The sequence below is a fragment of the Naegleria fowleri genome, assembly GCF_008403515.1.
Source record: "Naegleria fowleri strain ATCC 30894 chromosome Unknown tig68, whole genome shotgun sequence".
Lineage (NCBI taxonomy): Eukaryota > Heterolobosea > Eutetramitea > Acrasida > Naegleriidae > Naegleria > Naegleria fowleri.
Window position 1 is genome coordinate 65,696 of NW_025408000.1, and position 16,660 is coordinate 82,355.

General features: G+C 36.5%; 7 protein-coding genes across 7 annotated transcripts; 4 read left to right on the plus strand and 3 right to left on the minus strand.

Moving 5' to 3' along the window:
* Positions 1-398: 398 nt before the first annotated feature.
* FDP41_009209 (uncharacterized protein) lies at positions 399-2,945 on the plus strand (the record flags this gene model as incomplete). Its single annotated transcript, XM_044713143.1, has 1 exon — positions 399-2,945. One exon carries the CDS (start codon positions 399-401, stop codon positions 2,943-2,945), a length of 2,547 nt encoding a protein of 848 aa, XP_044557021.1.
* Positions 2,946-3,266: 321 nt separating this feature from the next.
* Positions 3,267-5,270, plus strand: FDP41_009210 (uncharacterized protein; the record flags this gene model as incomplete). Its single annotated transcript, XM_044713145.1, has 1 exon — positions 3,267-5,270. The coding sequence occupies one exon, from the start codon at positions 3,267-3,269 to the stop codon at positions 5,268-5,270; it is 2,004 nt and encodes a 667-aa protein (XP_044557022.1).
* Positions 5,271-5,815: 545 nt separating this feature from the next.
* FDP41_009211 (uncharacterized protein) lies at positions 5,816-9,192 on the plus strand (the record flags this gene model as incomplete). The annotated part of the gene is made up of 4 exons (XM_044713146.1): positions 5,816-7,043; positions 7,137-8,006; positions 8,101-8,576; positions 8,710-9,192. The coding sequence occupies 4 exons, from the start codon at positions 5,816-5,818 to the stop codon at positions 9,190-9,192; spliced, it is 3,057 nt and encodes a 1,018-aa protein (XP_044557023.1).
* Positions 9,193-9,418: 226 nt separating this feature from the next.
* FDP41_009212 (uncharacterized protein) lies at positions 9,419-11,110 on the minus strand (the record flags this gene model as incomplete). Its single annotated transcript, XM_044713147.1, has 1 exon — positions 9,419-11,110. One exon carries the CDS (start codon positions 11,108-11,110, stop codon positions 9,419-9,421), a length of 1,692 nt encoding a protein of 563 aa, XP_044557024.1.
* Positions 11,111-12,263: 1,153 nt separating this feature from the next.
* Positions 12,264-13,699, minus strand: FDP41_009213 (uncharacterized protein; the record flags this gene model as incomplete). Its single annotated transcript, XM_044713148.1, has 2 exons — positions 12,264-12,772; positions 13,087-13,699. 2 exons carry the CDS (start codon positions 13,697-13,699, stop codon positions 12,264-12,266), a joined length of 1,122 nt encoding a protein of 373 aa, XP_044557025.1.
* A 287-nt stretch (positions 13,700-13,986) lies between these two features.
* On the plus strand, positions 13,987-14,913 carry FDP41_009214 (uncharacterized protein; the record flags this gene model as incomplete). The annotated part of the gene is made up of 1 exon (XM_044713149.1): positions 13,987-14,913. The coding sequence occupies one exon, from the start codon at positions 13,987-13,989 to the stop codon at positions 14,911-14,913; it is 927 nt and encodes a 308-aa protein (XP_044557026.1).
* Positions 14,914-16,129: 1,216 nt separating this feature from the next.
* Positions 16,130-16,375, minus strand: FDP41_009215 (uncharacterized protein; the record flags this gene model as incomplete). Its single annotated transcript, XM_044713150.1, has 1 exon — positions 16,130-16,375. The coding sequence occupies one exon, from the start codon at positions 16,373-16,375 to the stop codon at positions 16,130-16,132; it is 246 nt and encodes an 81-aa protein (XP_044557027.1).
* Positions 16,376-16,660: the final 285 nt, after the last annotated feature.

Consider the following 16,660-nt stretch of genomic DNA (forward strand, 5'->3'; position numbering starts at 1 on the left):
CAGAATCTACAGTGTTGTTGATCTTTGTTGAAGTCTGCAAGTCCAACCATTTGACTTTGGGTGTCACCTCAAAAGAACGGAAAATCAAAAATGGACAGTGAGCAGACGCTATTAGTTCATTGTTGTGTCTGAAGAATAATGTTTTTCTTGATCTCTCGCAGTTAAGGTTCATTCAACTTAACATTTTGAATCCACCTACTATTGTTTCCTTAAGAAAGGAAAAGATGTGTGTTCACAAAAAGAAATGGCGAAGAAAATTGTAGAGCGAAATAACCGCGGTGTCAATCGAAAGTCACACAAAAGACCACAAAAAAATTTTTCTTCCCCAAACACACACACATCGATTTCACTAATCCACCATCATCATTCAAAAATCCCATCACTTCCACCACTTCGTCATGTCCACCGTAAACAAGAAATTAGCCATGTTCGAAAAGTTGGAAGCCAATGCCCAACGAGAAGAACATGTTCTCAACGGAGGACTCGCTGCTGGGAATCAATCTGTTTCATCACCAAAATCATTGTCATCATCATCAAAACAAAGCAAGCCGAAACAACCACCGCACAATCTTTCGCCAACAACTAAAACTTCATCTCCACCTCCTTTCAATAAGAATGTCGCGTCTTTTAATTCTTCTTCATCGACCGTGACAAATACGTCGTCATCCATGCCAAAGAGCGCATCTTCTTCCAAGTCATCACCAAATTTAACTCGTTCTGCCACCGATTCTGTTTCATCATCAAAACCAAAACCAAGACCATTGTTCTCGACTTTGACGGTTTCGAGCAACAACAACAGCACGGCGACGACGTCACAACCTCCTCGATCGTCCAATTCCAACTCTCCTCCTCCCATTCCACAACACACCTCTTCAGCCAAAGTCATGTCCAAGAACAGAGTTGGCTCTGTCGAGACTTCGACAACTCCAAAGACTCCGGAAGTGAAAGAAAATTATTTTGATTCCATTACCCAAAATGTACCAAAAAGTGAAATCAAAATTTCTGCTCCTAAAGGCATGACTCATGTGGCACACAGTACTGCCAAAGATCCAACGGCTGCATTCAAGCATCAACGATCTGCAAGTGAAATTTCATTGAAAAAACGAAATGCTGTGAATTTTGAAAAAAGCACCACAAATAGCTCATCAACAAACACCAATGGTTCAAACCATCCTGGATCTCCCATTCAAAATTCTGTTTCGACCTCTTCAGAAACCAATTCGTCGTCACCTTCATTGACACTTAATGCCACTCTGTCACTGGTCACCAACAAATTCACAAGTGCCATGGGGGCCATTACGGAAAAAGTGAAAAATACCTTTACAAATAATAATGAAACACTTGCTGTGACGACAACACCACCAACACCACAAAATACGACATCCTCATCATTGTCTCCTTCATTGCCATCTTCAAAGTCAGGAAAGAAAGCCACACCCAAACCAAAACCAAAAGCATTACCTCCAAAACCTTCCAATGTGATTCGTATTGCTGCAACTCCTACGATTAGTGTAATTATTCCAGAAAATGAAGCCTCTGAACACGATAGAGAGCTGGAAATTAAGAGAATGGATTTGGAAAAAAGAAAGACTATCATGAATCATAAAATTGTGGAAGAAGAAAAGAGAAAATTGAAAGAAATGAAAGAATCTGTTCTTCATGAACAGGAAATGAAGAGAAAAGAACTTGAGGAAAATTTAAAGAAAGAAGAAAAGAAAAAACTTGAAGAATTGGAATCAAAACTTGTTTCTTTCACAGAGCAACAAAAAGAAGAACAAATTCGCAAATTAAAATCAGAAGAAGCTAAAAAGAGAGAGAAAATGATGAGTGACATGGACAAGGAAGCTAAAAAACGTCTCATGGAAATTGACCATGAAATTATGAAAGAAAAAGAACAACGCTTGAAGCAAATCAATGAAGAAATCAAAAAAGAAGAGGAACAAGCACGTCGAGAAATTGAAAACAAATACAAGGAAGAAGAATTGAAAAAGAAGAGGGAGTTACAAGCTCGTATCGAACGTGAAGAGAAGGAAATGCTTTCACGTATTCAAAAACGTCTCCAGGAGGAAGAGGAGAGAAAACTTCAAGAACTTAACATGAAGCTTAAAGAAGAAGAGAGACAACGACTTGAGAAAATTCAAAACAATTTGAAAGAAATTGAGAGCATGAAAAGACAATCTGTCATGTATAAGGAAGCTTCACAATTGAAACGAAAATCAGTTTCATCACGTCTTGTTCAGGAAGAAGAAGAAAAACTCAAGAAATTGGCGGAAGAAATGAAACAAGAAGAAATGAAACGAATTGAAGAATTGGAAAAGAAAATGAAACAAGAAGAACATGAAAGAAAGTTGAGACTCAAACGAGAGTTGGAAAAGATGGAAGAAGGACAGAGACAATTATTGATTCAACAACTTGAAGAAGAGAAACGAAAACTTCAAGAAAAATTGCAAAAAGAAGCGGAGAAGGAAGCTGAAGAACATCGAAAGAAGTTATTACAGCAACAACAAATGTCCATTCAACAACAACCATCCTCCTCCTCTGTTGCATCTTCCTCAAGTGTTGCTTCTTCACAAATTCCTCCTTCACCTCCGCAGAGTTCCTTAATTCCTCCTCCACCTCCGATGATGAATACTCCGAAAATTGAAATTCACATCGAAATGCCAGAAATGCCAAGTGGTCGCTCCGATTTATTGGAATCCATTCGAAAAGGTACAAACTTAAAGAAAGTCAACCCTGAAGAGATTAACAAACCAAAAACGAACGGAGGCGATGCCATTTCCAACATGTTGAAAAAGGCACTCGATCAGAAACGAATTTATTTGGCAGATGAAAGTGAGGATTCTGAAGATGATGACCAGGTCGATGATGGATGGGATTCTGATGATGAGGCTGTGAAATTAATTGAATCTAAAAAGAAAGCTTTGGATGCCTCAGATTTTGATTAAATTTTACAAGAATTTACAAAAATCTATCATTCAAATGATTCATGATGGGTTTTGTTTCAGTCAATTTTATATTCATGATCTACAAAAACAATAATATTGACAAACTACCTTATTTGAACCTCAAGATTTATAAAAAAAATTTTTAAACGCTTTCGGCGAGTTCTTCTATATAGAAGTAGCACAAGTAGTAGTACTGGATGGAAACATAAGAAGAAGAGCAGAATCATCCTCATCAACATCAACTGGATCATCATGATGATGATGATCGGAACTTTAATCTTGTGGATTAATTTATTTATTAATTTATTTGGATTTTCAGCCATGGCTGTGAATGGCGATCAAGCCTCGCAACCAACATCGGAATTTTGGTGGATCATGGCAATTAGAAAATTGAAAGAACAATTCATAGAGTTTCGACAATTTACGTTCGGAAAGATTATTCCTTCAGAATGGTGTATTGTGGTCATCATTTTGATGCTTCTTTGGATTTTAAAAGTCTTGATCGTTCATCTTGTTTCAAAATATATAATCCCCTATGTAAGCGACACCAATGTGGATGCCTATGATGCCACACTCGAAAAGGAAGCAACACAATTAGAAAAAAAGCACATTCCTAAAGCTGGTAAAAGGTGTGTGATTGTTGGCGGCTCTGTCTCTGGACTTTTATCAGCCGTAGTTGCCTCTGTTCATTTTGATCATGTCTTTATTATTGAGAAAAAAGAAATGGTTGCAGGTCACACTATGGTTGCACATGGTCATCAGACACACATTTTATTAATGCGATGTATCCAATTAATGGATCGTTTATTGTCAACGAGTGAAAAAAGTTTTACGGAAAATGTCGTAGAGTTGGGAGCATTTGAGCTTAGTATTGATATGGCCGACTACAGAACAAATGGAATTCCAAGAGTACCTTTAAATTTTCTTAATTTTCCAAACATGATCATGATGTCACGAACTTTTTTGGAAAGTTATTTGAGGTCATATGTGAAAAAGTTGAGCAATGTTACAGTAATGGAAAACACACAAGTCGAAGATATTGTTTGGGAGAGATATCATGAAGAACGCAGCTCAGATATCCACACAAAGGAAATGTCTAAGAATCGTGAACATCCAGACTCTAACTCATCATCAAACCACGTATCCAATACGGATAGTATTAATACTACTTCTTCAAAACATCACAAAATACATCAATTAAGACCTAAATACTATAAGGGAAATATTGTACATAGAGCTGTTGGTGTTAAAATTACTGAGCCATCAGGCAAGGAGAGTATTGTTGATGCTAATTTAGTAATTGACTGTTCAGGGGTCTATACAAAATCTCCTGATTGGATTTCTGCAGAGCTCTCTGAAATAGAAAGAAAAGTGAAGCCATTTCAAAAAACAAAAGCCAAGTCACAAATTACGAACGTGATGGCAATTTTTAGGATTAAACCTGATATGCTTTCAGAGGGATTCTATAAGAGAGATATTGATGGTAAACCTCAATGGCTCTGTGTATTTACAAATGAATTTCCAAAAGCAGGGAGAGTCATGATCTATCGCATTGAAAATGGGCTTGCCATGTTTATCATCAGCAAACTAGGAACTTTTGAACATGCACAAAAATTACGATCAAAAGAATCTGTTCTACAATTTATTAAGAATGAAATACCCAGTGCATATAATCATTGCCAAAACTGCTTTGACGCGTTTGTTGATGGTGGTGACAGACCTGTCATGGATTGGAGTGTTTATCGGCGCGACTACATTTCATTTAATCATTGGGAAAAGCTTCCTGCTTTATGCTCTCGTCGAGGAAAGAAAGCTATCATTGAAGGTTTTATTTCATTGGGTGACAGTGTGGCCTCTCTCAATCCCTATTATGGAAGAGGTATTGCACTTGTTGCTGAGTCTTGTTTGGCACTGCATGAATCACTCAAAGAAGCTCGAATGGCAAAGAAAAAGAGTCGACAAAAACACGAGTATCCAGAAGCGTACACTTTCAATTTTAATTTCAGTAGAAAGCTTCAGCTGTCCTTCTTCTATCTTTACGCATACATTTGGTTTGTGGATTACATGTCAGATTTAGTTTTTTATCCTCAAAAAGTCACCAATTGGTTCATGAGAACTATTGTCAAACCCATTTTGAGTTACTTATTCTACAAAGCCATTGAAGCATGTGAAACGGATCAGTTTGTCTTTTTAACGATCATACGATTTCAGAACATGTTGCTGAGCTGGAAAACCTTACTCTTTGATTGGAGATTTTTATGGCATATCTTTTTCCCTTCTTCTCAGCCACCACCATTGCATCACGTGCAGTTATTGAGAGACTAAACTTTTATTATCCTGATTTCAGTATGGACACAGTCTCATGAACATCAATGTTGGAATGCTTGATGTCCTCTCACAGGTGATACATCCTTCCTTGAATGGCAAGATAAAAAATGACAAGGATTGAGCTCTTTTCAAGGACAAGAGTGATAGTCGTGTCTTTATTGCTGCTGCTTTGCCTATCTTATGGATCCACATGGCCATCACTTTCCATACAGAAACGGACATGGCCAACCACCAGAAATTTCACTCCAACGACAATTTCAACATTCATCACCAACCACCTCTCTTCCATACCAATCATTCTCTACGTATCATCTCCCGAAAGCAGCAATAACCAGACTCGATTTTCACAAAACTGTACTCTTTCAGAACCATGCAAAACAATTTCGGAAGCTTTTGTCAGATTGGATTCTTTATTTCGTCATCATGAGATACCTACTCAATCGGAGGCAATATTTAAATTAATGAATGGAGGAAATTATTCTTCCTCGTGTCAAATGTTTTCGTATTCATTGCACCATTATTCATTCGTGACTATTGAACCCATGGAAATAAGCAACGATACCACAGAAATATTCTTTGATTGTCAAACGAAAAGCTTCTTTTCGTTTTTTAGGGCTGTTCATGTGACTGTAAAGTCCATAACCATTAGAAATGCTCTTTTATCAGAGACCGTTTCACTTGAAACTGTTACATTTGAAAATTGCAAGCTCTATAATATTCTCTATTCGGAAAATGCACAAGTGAATCGAATAGACACCCTAAAGTTCCACCATTCAAGAATAGATGGCCTTCACCTTGATGCGATTTATAACCTCGAAATAGACTCTTCAAATGTTACCAATTCAGTAATTTATTCCTCCACAACTTTTCCTGGAAATCCGGGTGCTAATGTGACCATCATCAATTCACATTTACAGAATGTGAATTATCATTCATTCACAGATGTCGACGGAGTAGACTACAATGAACTGTTTTTAATGAAAAACAGCGTATGTGAAAATTCTGTATTCCAAATCAAACGATTTAAATCAGTTCTTTTTGAATTAGTTGACTTCCAAGATAATAATTACATGTTTCAATACTTTTCCTTCGTAGTGACCCTAATGACATGTCAATCCAATGGAATCTTCAACATGCAATTCGAGGGCATTGATAAGCTGATCATTGAAAATAGCAATTTTTATAACTCACATCCTTTCCAAAGTCCTTATGAAGCATTGTTGGAAATCACGAATGGCTATCGAACGTTCATGGCAACATGTCGTTTTGAAAATATTTCACAACCAGCATTAGTGGTGAAAGGAGTTGCTGTTTTTACGACAGCTATGGTAGATTTTAGTAACATTGATGGAGGAGCTCTGTTGATCGACTCGAGTACCTTGTCCACCTCTACGATCAGCATTGGTCCCAGTTCGTTTACAAATATCAGCAACTTGAATGGCAATGGAGGAGGAATTTGTGTCTTGAATGGAGATTATGTGAAAGTGGAAGCAACCTTCAAGTGGAACAGATCCCTTAATGGAGCGGGTGCTTACATTGAAGCGAATGCCCCTGTGGTTGATGTTGTTTGTCATCAAAATCATGCCCTTCAGAATGCAGGATGCGTTTATATCAAGCCATTGAAAATATATGGAACCATAGAAGGAAGTGGTATTGTGGCCACGAACAATACTGCCTTAAGAGGAGGAGCAGTGTTTTTTGACAGTCCTATGGATGACTATACAACGATATCCATCATTAATTGCTATAATAATTTTGCATCTTATTCGGGTATGTACTTGTTGATTGATAATACATCATCATCTCACACCTTTGACACATGTGATGCTATTGATTGAAAATTCCATAATAATTCTATTGAAGGTGGATGCATTTACAGTACAAAATCGATTGACCTTTCTCAAACGTTTATGGAATTTTTAGGAAATGCTGCTCTTTCCTATGGACCATTTCTTGGAGGGCCTCTTGCGAACATTTCATTCACGTTTGAGATTTTCTATAATGATATTGTGAAATTTACCTCCCATGACTTTTTAACATTAAATATTTATCCTGGACAACAAATACCAACCATGAACATCACCATAGAAACAATGAACCAAGAAGGAAAATATGAACGAGTGAACGTGTTGCAGTTTCCCATTTCAGTGGTGATTGACAACTCGAGTGATGCTATCACGAACCTCGGAACTGTCCAAAAGTCAAATTTTGAAATTCGGGAATTTTCAATCTCTATTTTCTCTCCTTCTGTTACTGAAATTCCTTCTCAAATTTTGATAGAAAAGTATTATCCATTGAATTTTACAATCAATGTGAAAGATTGTCCATTTGGAACAAGATTACTATTTTTAGACTCGTATGGTTTCACTTGCGTGACGGTGCATCTCGAAATTTTAATTCCAGTTCTGGCCATCTCAGGAGCAGCCTTAATTGTCACTAGTATTTTCCTTCTCTATGTGTTGGTTAAAAGTTTGAGATACTTTTATAGGAAAATGCAAATTTTGAAACAAAAAGAACAAGCAGAAAAAACATTGGAAGCAAGGATCATTGACAAGAAAGTTATATTCTCACATCAAGATGATGAATCCAGTCCATTAGTGATCAATGATACATTGAAAAAAAAGAATGGCAATTCAAGAACATCCGTGACATCTATGGTTCATTCATCGTCGTCCTTGGGACCAACCATTATTCCCATTGAGGAAATTGAAATTGTTAAAAAGATTGGAGAAGGTGAGTTGCATTTATTTATCAACGATTAGTGATTGTTATATTTTTTGAATATATTCTGTCATGTATTTGACAATGGTAACCATTTTCTCATTAGGTTCCAATGGAACTGTGTATCAAGCCAAATGGAAAGAGAATCATGTTGCCTTAAAAGCGATCAAATTCAATGATAGCGCTGATCAGGAAGAGTTCGAACGAGAAATTGCATTATTGAACTCCATTCAACATCCTTCAATTGTCAAAATGAAAGGAATCTCAATTTCTGGCTCAAAAACGTACATGGTTCAAGAATACTATCCAAAAGGTAGTCTTGATAAAGTCATTTACAATTGCAAGGTTGGCAATGACGTGCTCACACTTCACACGAAATTGAAAATTCTCCTTGGAGTGGCGAGAGGAATGGCCTATCTTCATTCTTTAACTCCACCCATTATTCACAGAGATTTAAAACCTGGAAATATATTAATCGATTCCAATGATCATGGCCATATCTGTGATTTTGGTCTTTGTCGAGTCATGGGCCATAGTTATACGGCAACTAAAAATATTGGAACCATCTTTTACATGGCCAATGTAAGTAGTAGAGTGGATGATTCGATTGTTGTAATACTTAATAATTGATCATGTATGTGAATTTGTAATAACAATCTTTGAAATTTGTGATTTGGTCCAAAATGGATGAAAATGAAAACACTCCAACCATTAGGAAATTATCAATGATAGTCCAGGATATAATGTCAAAGTAGATGTCTTTTCATTTGGTATCATTATGTGGGAAGTATTCTTTGAAGAAAATCCTTATTTAAATGAAAAATCAATGAAAATTCACAAATTCCACACCAACAATCCATTCACTAACAAAAATAGTGGAAGTGACGAAAATGGAGTGAATATCCTATTCAAAGTCATGAATGGAATGAGACCTATCATTCCATTCACATCCAACAGAGTCATGACACACATTTCATCGCAATCATCATTCGAAACAGAGGCACAAGTTTGGATTGAGGAATTTATTCAACCACAAAATTCACATCTCTCACTAGATACCTTAATGGACGTTTCTAATGAATACATCAATTTAATGAAACAGTGTTGGGATGAAAATCCAACCAGGAGACCAACATTTGTACAGATCGTGAAAATTTTGGAATCTCTTTCACAACATTGTGCCAATGGCCATCAATGAAAAACATTCAAACATTGAAATCATTACAATGCCAATCTGATCTTTATTAATATTGTTATTATTGTGAAACACATATTGTTTCATATTTATTCATTTTGAATTCTTAAACCCATTTCGAAATTAAATAATTTAATGATTAAAAGTAATATTTTAAAAAAAAATACAGGAATGGGTTTATTGAAAAATAAACAAATTATAGGTACTCAATTGTCCGACGATAGTGTGTCTAATGGGTGTGTAGGTGTGAGGTGTAGATGTTGTTGGAGTTGAGTTCGCCAAGCTGACTGCTAAATGTTTCCCAAGCAGTTGCAAATTTTGCAGTTTTGGGTTTAATTATATATCCTCTAGCCTTCTTGAGTACAGTTGAACTGTTCCAAGTGGCGTTTTTGTAACAACTGCCAACATAGGCAGCGAATGAGAGATATATTTCATTTAGCCAATCAGTCAAAGCTGGGGGAGATAAGTCTAATTGTTGAAGAGGTTCGTCTTTGATACTACCATTCCAATCCATTGGAATACAAGAGAGAGAATGGTTTGAGGGAAGTCTGATAAGAGGGGCATTGAATTTGAGGGAACTGTTGTCCCATTTTGTGTATAATGATTTGATTTCCGGACCACACATGGTGCATGAGGTGAATACATGTTCCCAGTTGGCTTTGGTATTGCAAATGTGGCAATTAGGGTAATCTTTTCCGAAATTTCTAAGGATTTCTGCTTTGTGTAGGTGAGCAAATAATAGTCGTTGTTGGAAGGGTTTGAGTGAATAATTGCTCCAAAAGGAGATGGTACATGGATGCCAGGTTCTATTATGGTCTAAGATTCCAAGGCCTGAGATGCTCATGGTTGATCTATCGTTGTTTAGTAATTCAGTTCTAGGGTCGACAGGGGTTTCGTATTCATTGACAAATGAATACCGTTCATCAATGTATTGGAGAGACCAATTATTTTGAGCCGCGATATTTTTCACGTGGTTCCAAAATGGTTCGTTAAAGGTAAGATCATTCCAAGCAGCCAAAGCAATATTTTTGGTGATGGTGGAGGAGGAGTTGAATAATCTAACTGCTGTGCAAATAGGTTCAATGGAGAATAAAGTAGAGGGGCGAGTAATACCAAGGCCCCCAATTTGTTTGCAATTAAAAATGACTGATTTTGATAATGTGTAATCTAATCCAATAGCCTTTCTGACAAAATTAGTAACCATAGTATCTGCTTTGTCTAGAGAATTCTTATTGATTCCATTGAAACTACAGGCATATCTAGGCAAAGATATGATTTTGGACATTAATGTAGTGGTGATGCTGTTGAGATATAGATTAGAAGTTTTAGCTGATGCCAGTTGATTCGAGATTTTGTTGATTGGATTATCAGAGGACCAAGAAAAATCATTCTTAAAGGTACATATACCCCCAAGATATTCAATAGAAGAAGATGTGGCAATTGTATCCTGTCCAATAGTGACTAGGGCCTTAGATAGTTTGGCTTTGGCTGTAATAGCTAAGAGCTTGCATTTCTTGGAAGCTAAAGCGAGTCCTATTTTCTTTAATTCACGGCCGAGGCTTTTTAGAGAGGAATTCATTTCGATCTTAGTATTAGCTATCAATATAATATCATCGGCATATAATAATAAAAGGATGGTAATATTAAATATTTGAACTCCTTTAAGCTTTTCTTGTATGTTAGTTGAGGAGTTAATATAAAGATTAAACCATGCCGGGCTTGAAGGATCGCCTTGCGGAACTCCAACATTCGCATCGAAAGGGGAGGATAGAAATCCGTTGACTAGTACTTTCATAACGCTATTGGAGATCATGGATGTCAAGAGATTAATGACAGAGCTATGGAAACCATCTTTCTTGAGAATGCTGATAAATCTTTTATGGATTACTGATCCATAAGCATTTTTGATATCCAGAGCCATAGCAAATACTTCTTGTTTGTGCTGATATTTGTATGCTAAGGCAGTCCGAAAACTGATAAGGTGTTCTATGTTTCGAAAGAGTAAACAATAAAATTCGTTTGTTAATTAAAGGAAGGACTAATGGGTTTGTGGGATTTTCTGCATATTTTGTCAATTGACTTTATTCAGCAGAGTTCCGAGCACTTCTAATGTTGAACCTTTTTTCATGAATCCTCGTTGCGCAGTGTGGATTAAGTTAGCCTCTTCAAGGACATTCATGAATTGTTTGTTGATAATAGAAGAAAATAGACGATAGATCACAGACAATACAACTATAGGTCTAAAGTTTGATAATTTTGTAGGCATGTTGATTTTGGGTAATGGGAGTAGAATACCGATACCCAATTCTTCAGGAACCATTTCACTGTCAATTGTGTGATTGATATATTTTGCAAGTATTTGGAGCGAATTGTTGTCTAGAATTTTCAACAATGGCACCGAAATGTTATCATAGCCAGCCATAGAATTTTTTGTCTTAGAAATAACTTTATCCAACTCTTTGGCAGTGATATGATACTCACAAAGACCCGTTTACGGTCAGCCAATAAAGATCCAATAAGTTTGTTGAGTGAGGTTTTAGCTTCCTCTAATTTAGCCTTGACATTGTTGAGGCTAAAATTATTGTTCAAAAATTGGCTGGTGATAGTAGAAACATGTTTACGCTTATAGAGATATTGTTTCAAATCGAAAATAAAAGTCTGAAATTGTCTGACATTTCGATTATCAGTGATCAATGAGGGCTTGTTTGTGCTAAGAGAACCATATTTCTTCACAATTTTAGCAAGGGTATTTTGGGCTTCTAAAAGAGTGTCAGGGTTTTCCTTATCAAAATCGTTATTAATTCCTTCATCTTGGATTGTAAAATTTTAGGATGGATAATATATTTGTTGAACTGTTCTGGGAAGTCTAAAATGGGATTACTGGGGAAGGAGATAGTTAAAAGTTTGTGAGAATAAGCAGTAGGATCATCTTCTACACCAGAATAATCATTGTGGGAAGTAATAATATGGTCAGGGTGAGAAAAATCATGAGATTATTTCTTGCGTTGAGAAAACGAAGATGTGAATAGGAATAGGAACAACATCAAAGAATTTCAATTTGTCACATTGGTCAATTAATAGTCGTTCATGGGGGCATAAGATACCTTATTGAATGTTTTAGTATTGGCATTCAAATCTCCCAATATGACAATATGTTCACCATGAAAGACCGCTGTTTGAGCAGAAATGTTGATAATATTGAGAACCTTATTCATGAATTCTAGTTTGTTTTTGTTAACCGGGCCATACCAATTGAAAATGCGGGCAACACCTAGGTATTTAAGTTCCAAAATGACTTCTGATAATCTGCCTTGAATATGTTCGACGAATTGGAGTACCTTAATAAAAGATGACGGTCTGATAATAGTAGCAATTCCTGCTCCATTATCACCTTCAGTGGCGTTGGAATTGTAAACTAAGTAGCCACGAAAGAAGGATCTGAAATACCATATATTCCAATAGTCTTTCGTACTGGATTTTAAATGAGTTTCCTGGATATTAAGGACATCCAGTTCATATTTGCCGGCTAAGGTAAGTAATTGAGATTGTTTTACCCAGCCAACTCTTCCAAAATTAGCAGTACCTAAATTGAAGGAGTTTTTTTTAGAATGAGGGTCCATTAAAGGGAATGTCAGCCCTTCTTATGCCCACTTTTACCCTTGTTGCGAGTAGTAGTACCTAAGAGAGCGTTGACTTTTTGATTAATTTCTTCAACAGCTTTGTTGATCTTATTAAAGCCTTCCGTGACCTTTTTACCAGACCAGACAGCCATTTCCTTTGTCAATTTTTGGAGAACTGATGACATTTCAGACATTTATTTTTCAACAGCTTCCATTCTGTGACTGATAGAATTGGCAACTCTAGTAGAGAATGAGAGGTTTCTGAAACTATAATTACCAACTTGGACGAACTTGGTAATGTTATTGGTAATTTGATCTATTTTAATACCAACAACATCCATCTTCTTAGCCAACTCGATACTCTCAATCTTGACTTTCCATTGGGAATTAATGGCACCCTTGAGTTTAGGAAGATCCTTTTCTTTACCATTAAAGGCAATACGGAAGCGAGATGTTCTCATTTTGGAAAGCTTAAATTTCTTCAAATGATTGGCAGGTAACTCAATATTAGTACCAATAGCCCAAAATTCCTGATCATCCATCTTGCTAAAATTGATATTGTTGATAGAAGAACCAAGGGTTGAGATAATAGAATGCATATTAGTCTTGTCTAAATCCTTGTCGACCTTATAACGGAATGATGTTTTGACGGTTTGAGGTATCATAGTGAGCTTGGACTTAGCACCAGCAGATATTGCTTGGTTTGCCAATTTGCGCGACTTGAAGAAGAGGATAATATAATCTAATTCACTGACAACTCTACTACCGTACAACGTATCGGCATTCATTGCGACGGTTGCAAGGACTTCTTCGACAGAGTTGGTAGTAAAGGCTACCACTTTGAAGAGCTTATGATGTCGCTTCAATTTAGTAGAATGGTCATCGGTCATTGGGGAGTTGTATATGTTGGGTGGGCTAGGTTGTATTTCCGACAAATTGGCTATATATTGACGGAAGACGGAGCCTCTAGAATTTCATTTTCCATTTCTTCTCTCCATTTATCATGTGCCGATTTTTGAGCAGAAAGAGATTTGTTTGCAGTATGCGGGCGATGAAGACACTAATCACCTTCGCCATCACGCCTCTATCAAAGAGGTCGCTATTAGTGTCTTCATCGCCGAGCCGAGGGCGGTTTGGTTTTCAGACATTTTTTCGAAGACCCAATATTTTAAAAAAAATGCAACCACCACCTCATCGTGCTCATGCTTTAGTTGTACATTCAATGACTAACCAACATGCTGTACTTCATTCGGCAGCAGCTACAACGATCCGAACACACGAAGAAGACTTTGACGAAACAGACACTATTTTGGAGGAAATTTCTAGGGTCCAACATCACCAGAATGAGCCCGAAGTGTTATTGGACGATGGCAACCATCGTGATGGAAATACATATTTAGAAAATCGTTCATTATCAGCAAGATTGAGTGGTTGGTTTTCAAAAAAGCAAAAACGAGTTTCTTTTCCATCTTCCGAACAAGTATCCCATACAATCTCGGAAAGCTCTTTCAGTTTACCCACTCTAGGAACTCATAATAATTATGGAAGTGTTATTCATGTAGATTCATCCATCAAACATTTGAGTACTTCAAAGAAATTATTATTGGACGTTAAGAAACCTTACAAGTTACAAAAAGCAGCCGTTATTTGCAATGCTTGCTTTACTGCTCTTTCTATTTTATTAATTCTCGGATGTTTCATATTACCTACCATTCCGTTCAATCAATTCATTGATATTAGTACAACTTATTATGTTACATCGTTTATCATTGTTTTTGTTCCAGTTTGTGTGGTTTTGTTTATTACGACAATTATTGGAATGATTGCGTTCAAACCAACGAAAGAATATATCAAGAGTTTGCATTTGGGATATATTGGTTCCTTGTTGTTTTTAATATTTATGGATTGTATCTCAATTGCCATTATGTTTATTTCAACAGATCCTAATTATCATTACAGTAGTTATCTGAGTTTGTGTATATCTGCTGTGGTTCTTAACTGTATCATTGTGGTGTGGTCTCTAGTGATGATTGGTGTTACTATTTTGCGAATGAAGAGAGAATCGTTTGAGTATCAATATGGACATTCATCAATGAAACAATAACAAGTACTTCACACTTGTCACAAGTCTTAATGGTGAATGGTATTGAATGATCCTACAGAGTTGAAAATATTCCCGAAAATTACAATGATTTGGAGCTGGTACCTCCAAATACTGCGTTGTAATGGAACTTACCACATGAGGATTACTTGTCCTTGAGAGTGTCTCCTTCATGTGTTTCATTGGAACCAAGTGCAAAGGTTGGATATATTTGTTGAGAGGTCGGAGCTGAGCTTTGATCAGTGTTTGGCATGGTGACACTAGTTTCGCAAGCAACAATAGTATTGTTACTTTCTTGCTTGTTCTTTCTATACTTTTTCTCGACATTTCTGAAGTATTGCCAAAATCCACACTCACACTTGAAAATGTTTGATTTGACGTCTGAGAAGATTCTTTCGAGATCATAATATTTGCAAAGATAAATACCAAGAATGATTCCAACAAAGAAGCAGATCATTTTGAGTAGTTCAGAGCAAGATTTGAGTGTTGTTGATATATATTTGTTTTGAAATTTGTGTTTTTTTTGAATATGTTCATGCAACTAATTCAGCTGCTTTTAAATTCGATATTACGACACCTGGTTTCCAACTTACATCGAACTTGATACGTGTCATGCTCACTTCGGACTAATTTCATAGTTAACAATATCATGTAGAGTCATGAGCGAACATTTTGCATGACACGTGTTGCATGCTGTCACGTCATCACCAATAAGAAGAATTGCATGTTACGTGCAAAAGTAGATTTTGATGGTTGTTGTGGTTGTACTCTACTTTTTTTTGCAATCCAGGGGTCTAATATAGATTAAAGGTCTTGTGAATAAATTAGATTTGCATCGACTACATAACACTGCATAGCGTTCAATTCCTAGTTTAAATAAGGGGCGGAACAAATCCACCATCCTAACACACAGCAAAAAATTTGATTTCATTTGGTTGTTAATTATCGGAGAAAATTTTGTTGCTTGTTCCTCTAAAAAGACAGTTTTATCCACAATTAGTTCTCCCAAAGAAGAATCTTGTGGTTATTCTTTGGTAATTAGGCAAAGGGCTATTCTGGATGTCATTTCGAAATTGTCGTATTAATTATTAGAATTTCGATCATGTTTACTACTAGTGTGATGTACAATAATAATGAAAGATTTCAATCAACCATTTAGGGGAAAAGAAGAGACACTACAAGTGAAGCTGAACCGATAGGTCAGAAATGTCATTTTGGCTTATTTGGACGAAGAGTCATTACTACTCGAAGTAGTACTGGTTGTAGAGGTGGTTGTGTTCGTTGTTGATGATGATGAAAGAACATTTTCCTTTCGATACTTTTGTTCGAAACTCTTCATTCGTTGCCACACACTGTCTTTATGATCGGAGGCAAATTTGGGTTTGAGATCGGCAATCATGCGATCGACATCGTAATTCTTGTACAAGTACACTCCCGATGCAACTCCAGCAAGAAAACAGAACATGAAGAGTGGATGAAATCAGTATTTCAATGGATAGGAATCAAGAATGGCAAGTACAACAAGCGAGTGGTTGTTGTTGTTTTGGATTTGTTTTTGTGATTGTTTGAGAGCTTTTTCATTTCTCTTTTTAATCAAAATTGAATAACTCCGCCGCTTGGGTTCCATTTTGGTTCGAAAGCACAAAAGTGATTAACTCAATCAAAATTTCGATCATTTTCTCCATCGCGTTCCATCCACAACAGCAGCATCAGCAGCATCAACACGTGTCTACATTCCTCCGTCTACGAA